The sequence below is a fragment of the Triticum aestivum genome, chromosome 3D (assembly GCF_018294505.1).
Source record: "Triticum aestivum cultivar Chinese Spring chromosome 3D, IWGSC CS RefSeq v2.1, whole genome shotgun sequence".
NCBI classification, from domain to species: domain Eukaryota; kingdom Viridiplantae; phylum Streptophyta; class Magnoliopsida; order Poales; family Poaceae; genus Triticum; species Triticum aestivum.
This window is the reverse complement of record NC_057802.1, coordinates 84151482-84170373: the sequence shown is the minus strand read 5'-3', so window position 1 is coordinate 84170373 and position 18892 is coordinate 84151482. Positions and strand designations below refer to the sequence as shown.

At 45.6% G+C, this 18892-nt stretch overlaps 4 protein-coding genes across 9 annotated transcripts; 2 read left to right on the top strand and 2 right to left on the bottom strand.

Moving 5' to 3' along the window:
- Positions 1-3653: 3653 nt before the first annotated feature.
- Positions 3654-5285, top strand: LOC123077573 (UDP-glycosyltransferase 73D1-like). The gene is made up of 2 exons (XM_044499866.1): positions 3654-4135; positions 4289-5285. Exons 1-2 carry the CDS (start codon positions 3654-3656, stop codon positions 5283-5285), a joined length of 1479 nt encoding a protein of 492 aa, XP_044355801.1.
- On the bottom strand, positions 3998-9160 carry LOC123077572 (pentatricopeptide repeat-containing protein At2g29760, chloroplastic-like). 5 transcript variants are annotated; one of them, XM_044499864.1, is made up of 4 exons: positions 6788-9160; positions 6533-6692; positions 6173-6320; positions 3998-4127 (listed from the first exon to the last, which is right to left on the bottom strand). In XM_044499864.1, exon 1 carries the CDS (start codon positions 8377-8379, stop codon positions 6817-6819), a length of 1563 nt encoding a protein of 520 aa, XP_044355799.1. In that variant the 5' UTR covers positions 8380-9160; the 3' UTR covers positions 3998-4127; positions 6173-6320; positions 6533-6692; positions 6788-6816. The 5 variants fall into 5 exon arrangements, with proteins under 5 accessions (XP_044355799.1, XP_044355795.1, XP_044355798.1 ...); XM_044499860.1 differs by having other exon boundaries at positions 6533-9160; XM_044499863.1 differs by having other exon boundaries at positions 6173-6266; positions 6533-9160.
- Positions 9161-12144: 2984 nt separating this feature from the next.
- Positions 12145-17920, bottom strand: LOC123077571 (pentatricopeptide repeat-containing protein At2g29760, chloroplastic). 2 transcript variants are annotated; one of them, XM_044499859.1, is made up of 4 exons: positions 15531-17920; positions 15276-15435; positions 14918-15065; positions 12145-12867 (listed from the first exon to the last, which is right to left on the bottom strand). In XM_044499859.1, exon 1 carries the CDS (start codon positions 17444-17446, stop codon positions 15560-15562), a length of 1887 nt encoding a protein of 628 aa, XP_044355794.1. In that variant the 5' UTR covers positions 17447-17920; the 3' UTR covers positions 12145-12867; positions 14918-15065; positions 15276-15435; positions 15531-15559. The 2 variants fall into 2 exon arrangements, with proteins under 2 accessions (XP_044355794.1, XP_044355793.1); XM_044499858.1 differs by having other exon boundaries at positions 15276-17920.
- LOC123077574 (UDP-glycosyltransferase 73D1) lies at positions 12394-14025 on the top strand. Its single transcript, XM_044499867.1, has 2 exons — positions 12394-12875; positions 13029-14025. The coding sequence occupies exons 1-2, from the start codon at positions 12394-12396 to the stop codon at positions 14023-14025; spliced, it is 1479 nt and encodes a 492-aa protein (XP_044355802.1).
- Positions 17921-18892: the final 972 nt, after the last annotated feature.

Below are 18892 nucleotides of genomic sequence, written 5' to 3'. Positions count from 1 at the left end.
CCCGATGTTGAAGAAGGCGGCGGTGTGGGCGTTCGGGGGCGTCCGGCGGCGGGTGTGTCCTCGAGGAGGTGTAGATGACGGAGGCGGAGCTCCTGGACGTGTTGGGGAGGCTAGGCGGTGGCTGTGGCCGCGGCGAACGGCGTCGGTGGCGATGGTGGTGTTCGGTCGCGGGAGAGAAATGGCGGCAGAGGAAGATGAGCACGAAAGGGAGTGAGAGGGGCCGGGGGGTGCGTGGCGTCTCCAGGGAGCCTCCGGAGGAAGCAGGGAGGCAGGAGGTGGCCCGGGAGCGTGCTCGCGCGCGGCGGCCACGCGCGCGCTGTCCTCCTGGCGGGAGGTAGGTAGTGACTGGCAGAGGCCAGTGGGCTGGGCCTCTGCTGGGGCGCTAGGTAAGCCCAGGTGAGGTTCCTCTCTCTCCTCTGCTTTCTAATTTAGTTTCTATTTTTCTATTTCTGTCATTTGTTTTGATTTAGTTTAGGCACTAAACCATTTGATAAAATCTGAAAGTGCGTTATATCGACTAGAGGGGGGTGAATAGGCGATTTTATGAATTCTTCACTGAGGAATTTGCGTGTGAGGAAATTCCTTTGCGAAGAACTACTTGCAGCGGAATAAGTACTCAAAAGTAAACATAGCAGAACACAAGCATGGTCATCAAGATGAAATGAAGACAAGCACGGAGTACAGAAAGCGTAAACACAGGATAACACAGGATGAAGACAAACAGAATGAAGAAATTGAACTGAGGAAATTGAGAAAGTCTTCAGTCAAAGTCTTCAAACACAGATATGAAGAAGAGCACAACACAGTAATGAGGAAATGAAAGAGTTGAGGAAATAGAACCAGTAAGCTTGGTGAAGACAATGATTTGGTAGACCAGTTCCAACTGCTGTCTCAGTTGTACGTCTGGTTGGAGCGGCTAGGTATTTAAACCTGAGGACACACAGTCCCGGACACACAGTCCTACCGTATTCTCCTTGAGCTAAGGTCACACAGACCTCGCCCAATCACTCGTGATAAGTCTTCAGGTGACTTCCAAACCTTCACAAACTCAGTCACTCGGCGATCCACAATTCCTCTTGGATGCTCTAGACCATGACGCCTAACTGTCTGGAAGAAGCACAGTCTTCAAAGGTAACAAGCGTCGGATCCACGCAGGATCAATCTCTTCAGTGATGCTCAATCACTTTGGGTTTGTAGGTGTTTGGGTTTGGGATTTGGGTTTTCCTCACTTGATGATTTTCGCTCGAAGTCCTCGGAGGATGGGATGCTCTCAAATGACAAGTGTCAGTTTATCTCGGAGTAGCCAACCAGCTAGTGGTTGTAGGGGGCGGCTATTTATAGCCTAGGGAGCAGCCTCACATGATATGACATAAATGCTCTTCAATGATATGACCGTTAGGTGCGTAGATATTTTGGGACAGCTGGCACAAGGCACAGCAACGGTCGGAAATTTGAGTATCAAATTCCTCAGGGCTATCATGTTCCTCGCTGTAGGCAATCCGCACTGGCGAATTCCTAACTCCTCTGTCAGAACAAATTCCTCGGAGACCAGAAAAACTTCGTCTCTGTCACTGAAGAATATGACTGAACTGTATGAGATTTCCAATGGCTTCACTCGAAGGAATTAGTAGGTGTAGGATTTTGAGTTCAGCATTACTTGGAAATTTTTCCTTAGTATTTCCTCGACCCCCTTTAACAGTACGGTATTTCCTATGACTCAAGAAAGAGAAAATGAGACTACGAAAATAAAAGTCTTCACGCTTCATGTTCCTCGAATGGATACCTAGTCTTCAAGGTCACACCAATTTCTTCACTTTCAAAGTCTTCAGGAAGTCTTCAGAAATCCAAAATCTTCAGTCGAAGAACTTCATTTTTAGGGGTCGACTTTCTCTTTAAATATCAAACTCCTCATAGACTTATAGACCTGTGTACACTCATAAACACATTAGTCCCTTAACCTATAAGTCTTCAATACACCAAAATCACTAAGGGGCACTAGATGCACTTACAAAATCCTGAAACTTTTTATGGGCACTAACTAAATTATTTCAGAGGCCCTCACCAAGTTTCAAAATTATTGGAGCTGTAAAAATATTTATAGAATTTTAAAGCTCCAATTCAAATACATATTGGATTAATTCAAAGCCCATTTATGTCCTGGAAAAATGTCCACCATTTTTGGTTTAGGTTTTCACCTTGTTCCATAAATTATGAACATTTTTGAAGGGCATTGAGAATATTTGAATTTGAACCTAGTTGAATTCATTTGGTGCTGGAGTTTGGTCATCCCCATTTCAAGTTTCAAAAATTTAAACATGATGCAACACATGATTAGCTAGCCCAGAGCATACCACAACTAGGGATGTGACAATACACTTCATTGTCGCCACCGTCCACCTTCATCTCTAACATGAACTTGGGCATGTTTCTGGTAGTGAACCATGTTGTGTTGTTCTACCATGCCATCAAACCATGCATTTGGATGTCTGTGTACGAGCTCCAAACCGTGATTTGGTATTTGAGCGGGTCCGATTCAACTATTTGGATTTGTTCTGCCTTAACTCCCAAAAATGAATCGAACATGGCTCAACCCTTGCCAATGCGTGCGTGACCTTCCGCAATACAGAGCACCGGTGCAACTATTTGGGGTGACTTCATTCTTTTGCCTCCACTACCGCAAAACTTGCAAATAAATTCATAGTTGGGAAGTGACTGGATCACCTATAATAGTAAAAGGTAGATTGGCATATACCTATTGTCAGCTCTCACGTACATCATATGAGATTCAACAAAAACTACATCATCAGGAGATTCAAAAGTAACATGGTCACTTTTGACAAGCTCCTCCAGGAGTCTTTTTTTGATGTAATTAGGGTGACCCCATATATTCCTAGGTAGAGTCACAATGGGACTTCTTTTATGCATGCACAGCCGATGATATATATATTACCTGTCCACAAATGGAATTTATTTTGTTCTGTTAATTTCTTAACAGTGAAATTTTTATTTCTTATTTTAGTTCCTAGCGAATTTCATTTCGTCTTTAATTCCTTCCCTTCATGCCTCATGTAATTATAGCAAAATTTATTCTGTCTTTTATTCTTTCCTTATGAAATTCCTTTCTTCTTTAATTCCGTTCTTCATGCTTCGTATATAATAGGGAAATTTATTTATTCCTTCTTTCATTCTTTCCTTTAATTCCTTCCCTTCCTGCCTTATCATAAAGGATAAAATTTATTTCATCTTTTATTCTTTCCTTTAATTCCTTCCCTTTCCGCCTCATCATAAGGATGAAATTTATTCCTTATTTCTTCTTCTTTCCTTCCGTGCTCATAACGGCGGAACTTACTCCTCCATTTAACTCGTTTCCTTCATTGAATATTTTTTAACAAAATTCGTTTAACCCATATAAAAGGATATCTTCTTCTTTCTCAAACAACATGATAGGTAGGTGGATTGGTTCGTGTGGGCGGACTCCTCATGAGCTGGATCGAGCCCCACCTGAGGAACTTTATTTTTCGCCACGACCAGGTGCTATTTATACACCACGGTTACCATACCATTGCGTTGCTTCCAACAGATGCCGGACGGTAGTGTTGCTTCCTCCCAGCTCGACTGACTCCACCAACTTCGCTGACAAAGCCAAATCAGCCATGTCCGGCGATGGCCAGAGCGGCTCCGCAAGGGCGCACTTCGTGCTGGTCCCGATGATGGCGCAGGGTCACATTATTCCCATGACCGACATGGCGCGCCTGCTGGCCGAGCACGGCGCGCAGGTCACCTTCATCACCACGCCAGTGAACGCGTCCAGGCTGGCGAGCTTCGCCGCCCACGTGGAGGAGACAGGCCTGGCGGTCCGGCTCGTGGAGCTCCATTTCCCGGCAGCCGAGTTTGGGCTACCGGACGGGTGCGAGAACATCGACATGATCCAATCTAAGGATCTGCTGTTGAACTTCTTCGAGGCATGCGCCGCCCTCCGGGAGCCGCTCAAGGCACATCTCCGTGAGCAGCAACAGTCGCCTCCGAGCTGCATCATATCTGACACGACGCATTGGTGGACCAATGATGTCGCAAGAGAGCTTGGTATCCCGAGGCTCACCTTTAGCGGCTTCTGTGGCTTCTCGTCCCTTGTCAGGTACAATCATAAGAGGGAAATCCCGTGAGTAGTTAATTTTGTACTGGGCAAATTAACTGCTATTAGTATCTTTTGTTTTGCAGATCAATTGCAGTTTGTTGACCTTTAAGCCTGCAGTTTTATGCGATTTTAACAACTATTACCATCTTGCAGTTACATCATTTGCCGCGACAACTTATTGAAACACGTCACAGATGAGAATGAGCTCATTACGATCCCAGGGTTCCCTACATCACTGGAGCTGGCAAAGGCTAAATGCCCTGGACGCATTCCCATTCCAGGTATGGAGCAAATTCGTGAGAAGATCTATCAAGAGGAGCTGAGATGCGATGGCGTAGTCCTTAACAGCTTCAAAGAGCTGGAGACATTGCATATCGAATCCTTTGAGCAGGTGACAAGGAAGAAAGTATGGACGGTCGGGCCAATGTGCCTCTGCCACCAGAACAGCAACACAATCGCCGCAAGAGGAAACAAGGCACCAATAGATGAGGCAGACTGCTTGCAGTGGCTTGATTCAATGAAGCCAGGCTCAGTGATCTTTGTCAGCTTTGGCAGCCTCACCTGCACTGCACCTCAGCAACTTATTGAGCTCGGCCTGGGACTTGAAGCCACCAAGAAACCATTCATTTGGGTGATCAAAGCAGGAGATAAGTTTCCAGAAGTTGAGGAATGGCTCTCAGACGGCTTCGAGGAACGTGTCAAAGAGAGAGGCATGATCATAAGGGGCTGGGCACCACAGGTGATGATCCTGTGTCACCAAGCCATTGGAGGATTCATGACACACTGTGGGTGGAACTCAACAATAGAAAGCATCTGTGCAGGTGTGCCCATGATCACATGGCCACACTTCTCGGAGCAGTTTTCAAACGAGAAGTTGGTGGTGGATGTGCTGAACATTGGGGTGGAGGTTGGAGTGGAAGGAGTTACATGGTGGGGACATCAACACAAAGAGGCTATGGTTACAAGAAATGATGTGGAGAGAGCAGTGTACGCCCTGATGGATGAGGGGAAAGCTCAAGAGCAGTTCCGGGTGAGAGCAAAAGACTGTGCCATCAAGGCAAGGAGGGCTTTCGATGAGGAAGGTTCTTCATATAACAACATAAAGCTACTGATTCAAGAAATGGGAAACAAGACGAATGCATGTGGTTGATGCACATGGTGTAAACTTAATAAAGAAATATATTTTCCAAATAACCAGTAGCTTGTATCAGGGTCACTGGTGGTGGCCTAATTGTTTAGAGATTAGGCATGGTCCAAATGAGTTGACAGCAATATCGATTATCCATACTGTTACACAGGTTCCATGGCAGTCAATATAATGTTACACACAGTCTGATTTTCCAGATGTTATGTTCTCCCTTCCCTTTGTTTCCCACTAGCTCATCAGAGTTGATAAGAGTTGGAAAAGGCCAAAAAATAAATAAAATGTATGCACACAATCAAAACTGACACTGAAAGCAAGAGGTAATTCGAGGTGAATATTAGAAAGAAAAGAAGGAACTAGAACCAGCATAAAGCAAGAAATTAGAAGCTTATGTTTGACTGAGTAGTGTGACGAACATTAAGTTTCAAGGATCTTCCCATCTTAATCCAAGAAAAAGGTTTGAGGGCCAAACTCAAGATTAATGAGGAAAGCAATTACTTCAGGTGCCACATTCCTGCTAAATATGCACTTTAACCTTCTAAATATATTTTTCGGATAAAAGTATGTATTTACTCTCTCCGTACCAAAATATAAGACGTTTTTGCACTTCAAGTTGAAGTGCAAAAATGTCCTATATTTTGATAAGGAGGTATCTAACAACTGTGGGCACAAAGATGTGTGAATAACTTATACAATGGTATAAATAAATGCGTCTAAATAGAGTGGCTGTTCCACAAAATGTTTCAAGATTTACTGAGCAACTATGAACAAGCATGGTGAAATATTCTACAATCAAAGCAGGTCAACGTTTTGAGTTCATTACAAATTCAACTACCAACTAGGCAACGGGATTGAACATATGAAAGCTGCAGATTGGTGGAAATAGAACGAACCTGGTTTCACTAAGCACCAAACAGTAAAGCTTCAGCAGACACCCAGATTTGCTACCAAGTGAATGGCAGAACGCTGTTGCACCATGATCATCAGCTTCAGGCCAGAAGTTAAATAATGTTACTGAAAGAATTTCCCCACTGAAACTTTCTGCAGAGCCAGTGAATCATGTATCACATGTTGATGAAAAAAAATTAAGAAGACCAGACAAATTCCTTTGGACTAATAAAATATAAGAATTGAATTGGAACCTCTCTCAAATAACAGTCTAAGAACAATCTCTTACTGAGAGGAGCAGAGTAAAACTTACTAGTATCTAACAAGGAAAAAGAGTACAGATTGCATGACATGCAATAACTCACCTTTGTTTTAACAGAAATTGTGCCAAACTGTCAATATAACAATCATCATTCAGCAACAGAGAAGATTAGACCAAGATGTTTGGGGATGATCCCAAATGAGAACTTAACATGTATGGCTTCCATTGGTGTGAGAATACTGCCTTAATTATCACTTCGTCCTCTGAAGTACAGATTTGCAGCCAGTGCATCATTTGAAATGAAAAATGCTTGTTAATCATTGAGTGATCACTCAGACTTTAGGACAACTGATATTACCTTGTTTTACATCATCGATGCATGATGAGTTACCAATAGTCCTTACAAGAGCAGAGTCCATGTCTAAAATGATGGAAGCGTGTCCTGTCCCTCACAACAATCTCTCTCATATACAGCTTGGTGATCAATTTAATTGCATTGTGGCAGTCCAAACACATCCTCAAGTTTTTCACGATCCTTATTGTCACGCTGGATTCTGATACGAGTAATGCAAAAGCGACAGCCAACTTCTCGCTGTGCCAATAAAGAACTTTTTGTTTTTCTTCTTCTGTGACTTGAACAAAGACCTCGGTTACATCAGGTACATACCCATCATTCTTCAAATCCATGAGTAACATGTCCAATTTAGAATAGATTTCTTCGCTCATAGGATGAGATCTATCGCCAGCTACAAATTCATGAATTGTGCCGTTCATTTCAATAAGACTGCAACCAGGCTCTTTCTTGATTCCTTTCTCCATCATTAATTGCCTAAGCCACCGGACATCTCCCCATCTATTAGATTTTGCATACAGGTTGGACAAAAGGACGTAAGCCATGCTGTTCTCAGGTTCCAACTCAAGGAGACGTTCTGCTGCCAATTCACCTATCTCTGAGTTACCATGGACCCTACAAGCTGCCAGCAGGGTCCCCCAAATTGCAGAGTTGGGTTTCATGGGCATTTTACCTATTGTCTCCAATGCTTCTCTTAGTTTCCCAGCTCGGCCAAGGAGGTCGATTATGCATCCATAATGCATCACATTAGGAGCAATCCTGTAGGTCACAGTCATGCTGAGAAAGAAGTCTCGTCCTTTGTCAACCAAGCCAGCATGAGTACAGGCAGTGAGAACGCCAATGAAGGTCACCTCGTCTGGAGCTTCAAACGCCCTAAGCATCCTGTCAAACATATCGATAGCCTCCAAACCATGGCCATTCACTGCAAGACCAAGTATAACAGCGGTCCAGGTAAATTTATCTCTACTGTGCATCTCATTGAACACGTCCAATGCACGCTCGATGCTCCCACACTTTGAATACATGTCTATGAGTGCATTCCCGACAAAAGTATCCATCTTGATCCCATGTCTGTTCATGTAAATTCTAGCCCACTCCCCTGTCTCTAAAGCACCAAGCTGCGTGCATGCCGTGACTATGCTGACCATGGTGAACTCATCTGCCCTCACCTTGCTAAGTTGCATCTCACGAAACATCTCCAATGCCTCTCGGAACTGGCCAGCTTGTACATAACCATCAATCATTGCAGTCCATGAGACGGTGTCCCTCTCAGGCATACGATCAAACAGTACTCTGGCTCGATCAACCTGACCTAGTCTTACACACCCACAGATTACCGACGTCCAGGACACAATGTTCCTCACCTGCATGACCTCAAACAAATCCCAAGCTGCTTCCATCTCGCCACACTCGGCATACATATCAACGAGCGCATTCTCCACCTTGAGGACAGGCAGCACCCCACTCTCAATGACGCGCTTGTGCAGCTGCATTCCGAGCAGGACGTCGTTGCCTTTGCCGCATGCTGACAGCACCGTGATGTAGAGACCGGCGTGGGCACAACGCCAGCCCTCACAATATCCAGGAATGAGCAGCATGACAGCCTGAACTGCCTGCTTCTCTTGTGGCCAGACATAAGCGCATTCCACACAACAGGCGTGCCGCCACCTCTGGCGGGCTGCACGTCCAGCAGCGCACGCGCCGTCATGCCGTCGCCCCTGGCAGCGTACATGAGCACCAGCGAGCTCGCCACGTGGGCGTTGAGCTCCAGCCCAAACTTAACCACATGCGCGTGGACAGACTCTCCGACGGACGGCGCCACGGCGCCCCGCTTCGCTGCCACCGCCTTGAGCAACGGCGGGGACGTGTACGCGTCAGGCTGGCTCCGCGTGCCAGCATGCCCACGTACGCCCGCAAGGGCATCCTCGGCCCTGGCAGCCGAACCAACACCGCGAGGCGCCCCGGCTGGGAATTCCGTCGAACAGGCCGCGGGCGCAGAGCATTGCGGGTGCCAGCCTTCCGCGCGCACTCCTCACCGCGCCATCGTCGCGTTAACCGCGGGTAGATTGATTTACCGGAAAGAAAGGATTACCGACGAGATGGACTGCACTGGGGGTTGCGCACCGCGCACGTCTGGTCTACGAACGACAGCAGTAGCAGATTAAGATTAGAAAACACGGGCGAGCGAGGAGGTCCCGCCGCATCACGACGGCGGGAGCGGTGGAGCAAGAGTGGAGCCTATCGCTGGACGTGCTCACGTGGAGCTGCACTCCGGCGAGCAGGGTCGGCAACCGACAGCAGCGGTGGCCTTCCGGCCGCGGGATAGCGGTGGCCTCGAGCGGGAAACGAAGACTTCGCTCGCCTTCCGCTCTGTTTTTCTTTTTCATTATATAAGAGGCTGTTTGGAATCGGTGTAAAGTTTGTGTGGCCACCAATATTTAGCTCAAACTTGAATTAAGTATCAGTGTGCACAAAACAACACATCCATTTCAAACGGGGTCTCAGGTTTTGGTGAGATGACAATTCTACATATGTGTGTATGATTTTGTAGATCTTCGACCCGCATGGATAGAATATGTGTACTAGGAATCCATCTGATTTTCTTTTACAAAGTAGTATATTTTACAAATGTACTAGATCACTGATTACGTGCATTGCCGCACCCATCTATTTTGAGAAAAAGATAGTAGAAATGTCACAAAAATGTATGCACCATAAATTTGCTCTTTTTCCAGGATTCACTTTATGGTCCCTTGATATAGACAAGCAATATTGCCAAACAAGCTCAAGGTAATTGAAGATTCTAAAACCTCATTAACATCAAATGGCTTTGTTTTTTCATCCTGAAGTTAATAAGATGGGTACTAAGAAAACAGATTGGCACGTAAACATATTTAAAGAATATACTGGATATGCCAATTAGAGCATTTCTAGCAAACCCCGTAAAACGCCGACCCATAAAACTCGTTTACAGTTCGCGAAAACCCCAGATTAGCCAATTTGACAGCGATTCCGACGATAGTTCAAATTTAAAGAATAAAACATAGTTCGCGCGCAAATAAAAGCATAGTTTTCTACGACAAACGCAAAAGAACTTCATGCAAAAGCAATGACCACGTCCATCGTCACCTTGGTCGCTTTTCACCCATCGTCATGATCTTCACTCCACACCACCGCCATTGATGCCATCGCCGCCTTGGAGTCCATCACCAGCGCTTGTTCCAACTCCGGCACCGAAAGCATCAACGGCACTGGTTTCAACTCCTGATGGGAAAACAACACCTGCACCAAAACACCCACCGGCCGCCGCTAGCATCCTCCTCTTCAAGATGTCTCTCCTTGCCATATCATGCCATTCTTTGGTGATGTCGTCCATGTCACCAAATTATTTATTTTTGGAACTTTTTAAAGTCCCAAATTATTTAAAGTACAAAAAGCGAAACAAAAAGAAAAATGAAAAATGAAAAACAGGCCGCATGGACATGGGCCAGCCCAAACGGGCGCACTGCATCTTCTCCCAGTGCGCAGGGTGCAGTATATGAGGTTCCTACTTCATGAGCCGGCCCAGGTGGGGGATTCTCCTGTGTGAAACATTTTTTATCACTTATAGATGATGTTGGTGGTAATATTTTGCAACATTGAGGGCAATTTTAGTGATGTACCGCAAGAAGCAATTGCTTGTTTATTATTACTAGCAAACATGACGGGCATTGCAATGGGAGAAAAAATCGCCCCCTTGTACACACAAGAAAAAATGGGGTAGAAAACATATGTAAATAGGATTTTCCAAAATACCTCATATAGAGAAGATATTAATTAAGGTTGCACCATCAACTTAATTCTAGAAATGATTAACATGCAAGATAATAGCATATTTGAAACCTACACATTTTTCTGAGGGATTTTCATATATAACATGTTAGTTTTGGAGTTAGGATTTGAAAGATATGAATATTTTAAAAAGCATTTGAATTTGCACCAAAGAGAAGTGAAAAAAGAAAAAGAAAGGTCTCATGGGTAGTTGAGTGAGGTGTTAGCCACTGAGCTAGCTATGTGGATGTGAGAAGTTAGGGATCACACTATATATAACCCAAAGAAAACGGTCTATCTAGTGAAATGAATTGTTTCCAGTGGGTAACTATTGGCAACTTTAAGAGTGATTTCCATGATGTTCCGCCAGAAACAATAGCACTTTTATTACTAGGTATAGACTAGCAAAATGGCCTGTGCGTTATAGCGGGAGAAATAAATTCATAATCTCTAATAACCATGATCAAATTTTGCTGCATTACTGAAATACACTATCACTCTCAATTTCGTGAAATCATGAATACTTTTTTTAAACTCGTGAATATATTTGAAATTGTGAATATTTTTCAAATTCATGAATAACTTCACATTTTTTTCAACATTTTCTAATCAAGAACATTTATTGAATTCATGTATATTTTATACTATTTGCAACCACTTCTTAAAATTGTGAACATTTTAAAAAAAATCTTGAATCGGCGAACATTTCTAGAATGGGGGAACATTGTTTTGGAAATTGGTGGAACAATTTTTTAATTTCATGAATATTTTTTTGATTTAACGAACATTTTTTTGAAATGCATGATCATTTTTTGAATTAGCAAACATTTTATGAATGAATAAACTACTCCCTCCGTCCCATAATATAAGAGCGTTTTTGACACTAGACTAGTGTCAAAAACGCTCTTATATTATGGGACGGAGGGAGTATTTTGTAAGTCACGCCAGTTTTTGAATTTTTAGGAAATTTGTTCATTCATAAACACTTTTTGAATTGGCGATTTTTTTTCAATTTCATTAACATTTTTTAATACACGAACTTTTAAAAATAATGCACATTTTTTGATTTCCCAAACAATTGAATAAGCAAATAAATTTTTTATAAAATTGCGAACATTTTTGAATCCACAAAAAAAAGTATTTCAAATTTTTTTTAAAATCAGGAACTTTTTTTAAGTCTCATTATTTAAAGTACAAAAACAACAATAAATAAATAATAATAAACGAAATTCGAAAAACAGGCAGCCCAATCAGGAGCGCTGTGTCTTCTTGCAGCATGCAGAGCGTAATATAGGAGGTCCCTACTGCATGGGCCGGTCCAAACGGGGGAATTCCCCCATGTGAAACTTTTTTTTATCACTTAGGTAGCATTAGCGGGTAATATTTTGCAATTTTGGGGTAATTTTCGTGACGCACCGGAAGAAGCAATAGCCCTGTTATAGCCCCTTTATTTATTTATTTATAGAGATAGGTATAGATTAGGTGTATAGATATAGATATAGATATGAATTAGTAGGTATAGATATAGTTATAGATTGGTGCTATACGAAAGATTGAACATTTATAACAGCAAATATATGATCAAATCATCGGTGTTATACGACAGATTGAGCATTTATAACAGCAAATATACGAAATAACCGAGAAATACAGCCCAAAGCATTTTCCGCCAGGACCAGATGCTATTTATACACCACGGTTACCATCCCATTGCGTTGCTTCCAACAGATCGTGGCATGCATCTTGCCGGGCGGTAGTGTTGCTTCCTCCCAGCTTGACTGACTCCACCAACTTCTTCAGCCATGTCCGGCGATGGCCAGAGCGGCTCCGCAAGGGTGCACTTCGTGCTGGTCCCGATGATGGCGCAGGGTCACATAATCCCCATGACCGACATGGCGAGCCTGCTGGCCGAGCACGGCGCGCAGGTCACCTTCATCACCACGCCAGTGAACGCGTCCAGGTTGGCGAGCTTTGCCGCCCACGTGGAGGAGACAGGCCTGGCGGTCCGGCTCGTGGAGCTCCATTTCCCGGCAGCCAAGTTTGGCCTACCGGACGGGTGCGAGACCGTCGACATGATCCAATCGCAGGATCTGCTGTCGAACTTCTTGGAGGCATGCGCCGCGCTTCGGGAGCCGCTCAAGGCGCACCTCCGTGAGCAGCAGCTGCCGCCTCCGAGCTGCATCATTTCTGACACGATGCATTGGTGGACCGGTGATGTCGCAAGAGAGCTTGGTATCCCGAGGCTCAACTTTAGTGGCTTCTGTGGCTTCTCGTCCCTTGTCAGGTACAATCATAAGAGGGAAATCCCGTGAGTAGTTAATTTTGTACCGGGCAAAATAACTGCTATTACTATCTTTAGTTTTGCAGATCAATTGCAGTTTGTTGACGTTTAAGCCTGCAGTTTTATGCGATTTTAACAACTATTACCATCTTGCAGTTACATCATTTGTCGCGACAACTTATTGAAACACATCACAGATGAGAATGAGCTCATTACGATCCCAGGGTTCCCTACACCACTGGAGTTGGCAAAGGCTAAATGCCCTGGAGGCATTCCCATTCCAGGTATGGAGCAAATTCGTGAGAAGATCTATCAAGAGGAGCTGAGATGCAATGGCGTGGTCCTTAACAGCTTCAAAGAGCTGGAGACATTGCATATCGAATCCTTTGAGCAGGTGACAAGGAAGAAAGTATGGACGGTCGGGCCAATGTGCCTCTGCCACCAAAACAGCAACACAATCGCCGCAAGAGGAAACAAGGCGCCAATAGATGAGGCAGACTGCTTGCAGTGGCTTGATTCAATGAAGCCAGGCTCGGTGATCTTTGTCAGCTTTGGCAGCCTCACCTGCACTGCACCTCAGCAACTTATTGAGCTCGGCCTGGGACTTGAAGCCTCCAAGAAACCATTCATTTGGGTGATTAAAGCGGGAGATAAGTTTCCAGAAGTTGAGGAATGGCTCTCAGACGGCTTCGAGGAACCCGTCAAAGAGAGAGGCATGATCATAAGGGGCTGGGCACCACAGGTGATGATCCTGTGGCACCAAGCCATTGGAGGATTCATGACACACTGTGGGTGGAACTCAACAATAGAGAGCATCTGTGCAGGCGTGCCCATGATCACATGGCCACACTTCGCGGAGCAGTTTTCAAACGAGAAGTTGGTGGTGGATGTGCTGAACATTGGGGTGGAGGTTGGAGTGGAAGGAGTTACACGGTGGGGACATGAACATAAAGAGGCTATGGTTACAAGAAATGATGTGGAGAGAGCAGTGTACGCCCTGATGGATGAGGAGAAAGCTCAAGAGCAGTTCCGGGTGAGAGCAAAAGAATGTGCCATTAAGGCAAGGAGGGCTTTCGATGAGGAAGGTTCTTCATATAACAACATAAAGCTACTGATTCAAGAAATGGGAAACAAGATGAATGCATGTGGTTGATGCACATGGTGTCACTTAATTCCAAATAACCAGTACCTTGTATCAGGGTCACTGGTGGTGGCCTAATTGTTTAGAGAATAGACATGGTCCAAATGAGTTGACAGCAATATCGATTATTCATACTGTTACACAGGTTCCATGGCAGTCAACATAATGTTACACACAGTCTGTTTTTCCAGATGTTATGTTCTCCCTTCCCTTTGTTTCCCACTAGCTCATCAGAGTTAATAAGAGTTGGAAAAGGCCAAAAAATAAAATAAAATAAAATGTATGCACACAAATCAAAACTGAGACTGCAAGCAAGAGGTAGGTGAATAATCGAAAGAAAAGAAGGAATTAGAACCAGCATAAAGCGCACAAGAAATTAGAAGCTTATGTTTGACTGGGTAGTGTGACGAACATTAAGTTTCAAGGATCTCTCCCATACTAATCCTAAAAAAAGGTTTGAGGAGGGCCGAACTCAAGATTAATGAGGAAAGCAATTACTTCAGGTGCCCCGTTCCAGCTAAATATGCACTTTAACCTTCTAAATATATTTTTCCAGATAAAAGTATGTATTACTCCCTCCGTACCAAAGTATAAGACGTTTTTGCACTTCAATTTGAACTGCAGAAAAGTCTTATATTTTGATACGGAGGTAGTATCTAACAACAGTGGGCACAAAGGTGTGTGAATAACTTATACCATGGTGTAAATAAATGTGTTTTAAATAGAGTGGCTGTTTCATAAAATGTTTCAACTTTCAAGATTTACTGAGCAACTATGAACAAGCATGGTGAAATAGTCTACAATCAAAGTAGGTCAATGTTTTGAGTTCATTGCAAATTCAATTACCAACTAGGCAACGGGATTGAACATATGAAAGCTGCAGATTGGTGGAAATAGAACGAACCTGGTTTCACTAAGCACCAAACAGTAAAGCTTCAGCAGACACCCAGATTTGCTACCAAGTGAATGGCAGAACGCTGTTGCACCATGATCATCAACTTCAGGCCAGAAGTTAAATAATGTTACTGAAAGAATTTCCCCACTGAAACTTTCTGCAGAGCCAGTGAATCATGTATCACATGTTGGTGAAAGAAAATTAAGAAGACCAGACAAATTCCTTTGGACTAATAAAATATAAGAATTGAATTGGAACCTCTCTCAAATAACAGTCTAAGAACAACAAATTACTCAGAGGAGCAGAGTAACTTACTAGTATCTAACCAACAAAAAGAATACAGATTGCATGACATGCTATAACTCACCTTTCTTTTCATCGAACTTCTGCCAAACTGTCAATATAACAATCATCATTCGGCAACAGAGAAGATTAGATCAAGATGTTTGGGGATGATCCCAAATGAGAACTTAACATATATGGCTTCCATTGGTGTGAGAATATTGTCTTAATTATCACTTCGTCCTCTGAAGTACAGATTTGCAGCCAGTGCATCATTTGAAATGAAAAATGTTTGTTAATCATTGAGTGATCACTCAGACTTTAGGACAACTGATATTACCTTGTTTTACATCATCGATGCATGATGAGTTACCAATAGTCCTTACAAGAGCAGAGTCCATGTCTAAAATGATGGAAGCGTGTCCTGTCCCTCACAACAATCTCTCTCACATACAGCTTGGTGATCAATTTAATTGCATTGTGGCAGTCCAAACACATCCTCAAGTTTTTCACGATCCTTATTGTCACGCTGGATTCTGATACGAGTAATGCAAAAGCGACAGCCAACTTTTCGCTGTGCCAATAAAGAACTTTTTGTTTTTCTTCTTCTGTGACTTGAACAAAGACCTCGGTTACATCAGGTACATAGCCATCGTTCTTCAAATCCGTGAGTACCTTGTCCAATTTAGAATAGATTTCTTCGCTCATAGGATGAGATCTATCACCAGCTACAAATTCGTGAATTGTGCCGTTCATTTCAATAAGACTGCAACCAGGCTCTTTCTTGATTCCTTTCTCCATCATTACCTGCCTAAGCCACCGGACATCTCCCCATCTATTAGATTTTGCATACAGATTGGACAAAAGGACGTAAGCCATGCTGTTCTCTGGATCCAACTCAAGGAGACGTTCTGCTGCCAATTCACCTATCTCTGAGTTACCATGGACCCTACAAGCTGCCAGCAGGGTCCCCCAGATTGCAGAGCTGGGTTTCATGGGCATTTTACCTATTGTCTCCAATGCTTCTCTTAGTTTCCCAGCTCGGCCAAGGAGGTCGATCATGCATCCATAATGCATCACATTAGGAGCAATCCTGTAGGTCCCAGTCATGCTGAGAAAGAAGTCTCGTCCTTTGTCAACCAAGCCAGCATGAGTACAGGCAGTGAGAACGCCAATGAAGGTCACCTCGTCTGGAGCTTCAAACGCCCTAAGCATCCTGTCAAACATATCGATAGCCTCCTCACCATGTCCATTCACTGCAAGACCAAGTATAACAGCGGTCCAAGTAAATTTATCTCTACTGTGCACCTCATTGAACACGTCCAATGCACGCTCGATGCTCCCACACTTTGAATACATGTCTATGAGCGCATTCCCGACAAAAGTATCCATCTTGATGCCATGTCTGTTCATGTAAATTCTAGCCCACTCCCCTGTCTCTAAAGCACCAAGCTGCGCGCATGCCGTGACTATGCTGACCATGGTGAACTCGTCTGCCCTCACCTTGCTAAGTTGCATCTCACGAAACATCTCCAATGCCTCTCGGAACTGGCCAGCTTGTACATAACCATCAATCATTGCAGTCCATGAGACGGTGTCCCTCTCAGGCATACGATCAAACAGTACTCTGGCTCGATCAACCTGGCCTAGTCTTACAAACCCAGAGATTAGCGACGTCCAGGACACAATATTCCTCACCTGCATGCCCTCAAACAAATCCCAAGCTGCTTCCATCTGGCCACACTCGGCGTACATATCAACGAGCGCATTCTCCACCTTGAGATCGGGCAGCACCCCACTCTCAATGATGCGCTTGTGCAACTGCATTCCGAGCAGGACGTCGTTGCCTTTGCCACATGCTGACAGCACCGTGATGTAGGTGACTGGCGTGGCCACAACGCCAGCCCTCATCATATCCAGGAAAGAGCAGCATGACAGCCTGAATTGCCTGCTTCTCTTGTGACCGGACATAAGCGCATTCCACACAACGGGCGTGCCGCCACCACTGGCGGGCTGCACATCCAGCAGCGCACGCGCCGTCACGCCGTCGCCCCTGGCCGCGTACATGAGCACCAGCGAGCTCGCCACGTGGGCGTTGAGCTCCAGCCCAAACTTAACCACATGCGCGTGGACAGCGTCACCGACGGACGGCGGCACAGCGCCCAGCTCCGCCGCCGCCTTGAGCAACGGCGGGAACGTGTACGCGTCAGGCCTGGCTCCGCGTGCCAGCATGCCCACGTACGCCCGCAAGGGCATCCTCGGCCCTGGCAGCCGAACCACCACCGTGTGGCGCCCCGGCTGGGAATTCCGTCGAACAGGCCGCGGGCGCAGAGCAATGCGGGTGCCAGCCTTCCGCGCGCACTCCTTACCGCGGCATCGTCTCGTTAACCGCGGGTAGATTGATTTGCCGCAGGGAAAGAAAGGGTCAGCCGACGAGATGGACTGCACTGGGGGTGGCGCCGCGCACGCCTGGTCTACGAACAACAGCGGCAGCAGACTAGAAGACACGGGCTAGCGAGGAGGCCCCGCCGCATCGCGGCAACGGGAGCGGAGGAGCAGGAGTAGAGTCGGTCGCTGGACGTGGTCGCGTACTCGCGTGGAGCTGCGCTCCGGCGAGCAGGGCCCGCAACCGACGGCAGCGGTGGGCCTTCCGGCCGCGGGACAGCCGGGAAGGAACACTTCGGTAGGCCTTTTGGTGTACACGCGTCGCCCCGCCACGCCCTCGCCTTCCTCACCACTTAGAGCATGGTTAATAGTATAGCCAGCTGCTGGCTATAAGGCGGTGCCATGTCATCTACAGCCCATCTTATAGTCAACATGTATAATAGTACATCAAAAGAGTGTACTACTTTTTTATTATGTGATCCACCTTTCATTCTCACAAAGTGCCTAGAGCACGTGCTAGAGCTGGCTCTTCACGAAGAGCCCGCTTACCTTCTCTCTCCTCTTCTCTTTCCTCCAACTAAGCAGAAATATACTAGTTTATTTCTTATAGCCTGCTGACTCAGCTCTATTATACTTGCTCTTAGAGCATCTCTAGCATACCTTATATAAAGCCGCAACCCGTAAAATAACCGTCAAAATACGCGTCGGCGCAGAAAATGCTGCTCGATCAAACCCCGCAAACGCGTCTGACACGTAAATTCTTTTTGTGGGGCGCGGCATAATTCCCATCCCAACCCGCGAAAATGCGGGTTCCCCCCTCGCCCCGTCGGCGCCGGTTGGCTGGGCGAACATTTCAGCCCGCGCTTTTCCCCACCCCCGCCGCCGAGCCGCCGCCTACGATTCCGACCAAACTAGCCGGCGGGATCACGCCGGAGGACCGCCACACGCCCGAGCTTGCCCTCCGCCACTTCCTCTTGCGTCGACGGGACGACAACGAGCAGATCGGCGGTTGTTCGTCGCGGCGGCCGGATTTGTCGTTTCCGGCCACCGATGGGTGCGCCAAGCCATGGATTGTCGGGGAGCATCCCGCGCAGCCCCGGCAAAGCCCCAACACTGCATGCAGGTACTGGTTCGTCCTGTAGCCGCTGTCGTCGGTTTGCCGGCAAGGATTCAGCCGGTCGTCCACCGGGCTCGGCGCTCGCGCAGCGGCTTTATACGGGGACATCATCATGTGTGTAGGAAGATGGATGCTCATTTTGGTTTTGGGAAGGAGAATACATTGATTTAGTGATAGAAAGAAAGTTAATAGATGTCCGT

Bases quoted from the DNA above. Each gene is read 5' to 3' on its own strand.
- LOC123077574 (XM_044499867.1), top strand. From the start codon at position 12,394: ATGTCCGGCGATGGCCAGAGCGGCTCCGCAAGGGTGCACTTCGTGCTG. The intron at 12,876-13,028 runs GTACAATCATAA...ACCATCTTGCAG, and splicing joins GGCTTCTCGTCCCTTGTCAG to TTACATCATTTGTCGCGACA.
- LOC123077572 (XM_044499860.1), bottom strand. From the start codon at position 8,379: ATGCTGCTCATTCCTGGATATTGTGAGGGCTGGCGTTGTGCCCACGCC.
- LOC123077571 (XM_044499858.1), bottom strand. From the start codon at position 17,446: ATGCCCTTGCGGGCGTACGTGGGCATGCTGGCACGCGGAGCCAGGCCT.
- LOC123077573 (XM_044499866.1), top strand. From the start codon at position 3,654: ATGTCCGGCGATGGCCAGAGCGGCTCCGCAAGGGCGCACTTCGTGCTG. The intron at 4,136-4,288 runs GTACAATCATAA...ACCATCTTGCAG, and splicing joins GGCTTCTCGTCCCTTGTCAG to TTACATCATTTGCCGCGACA.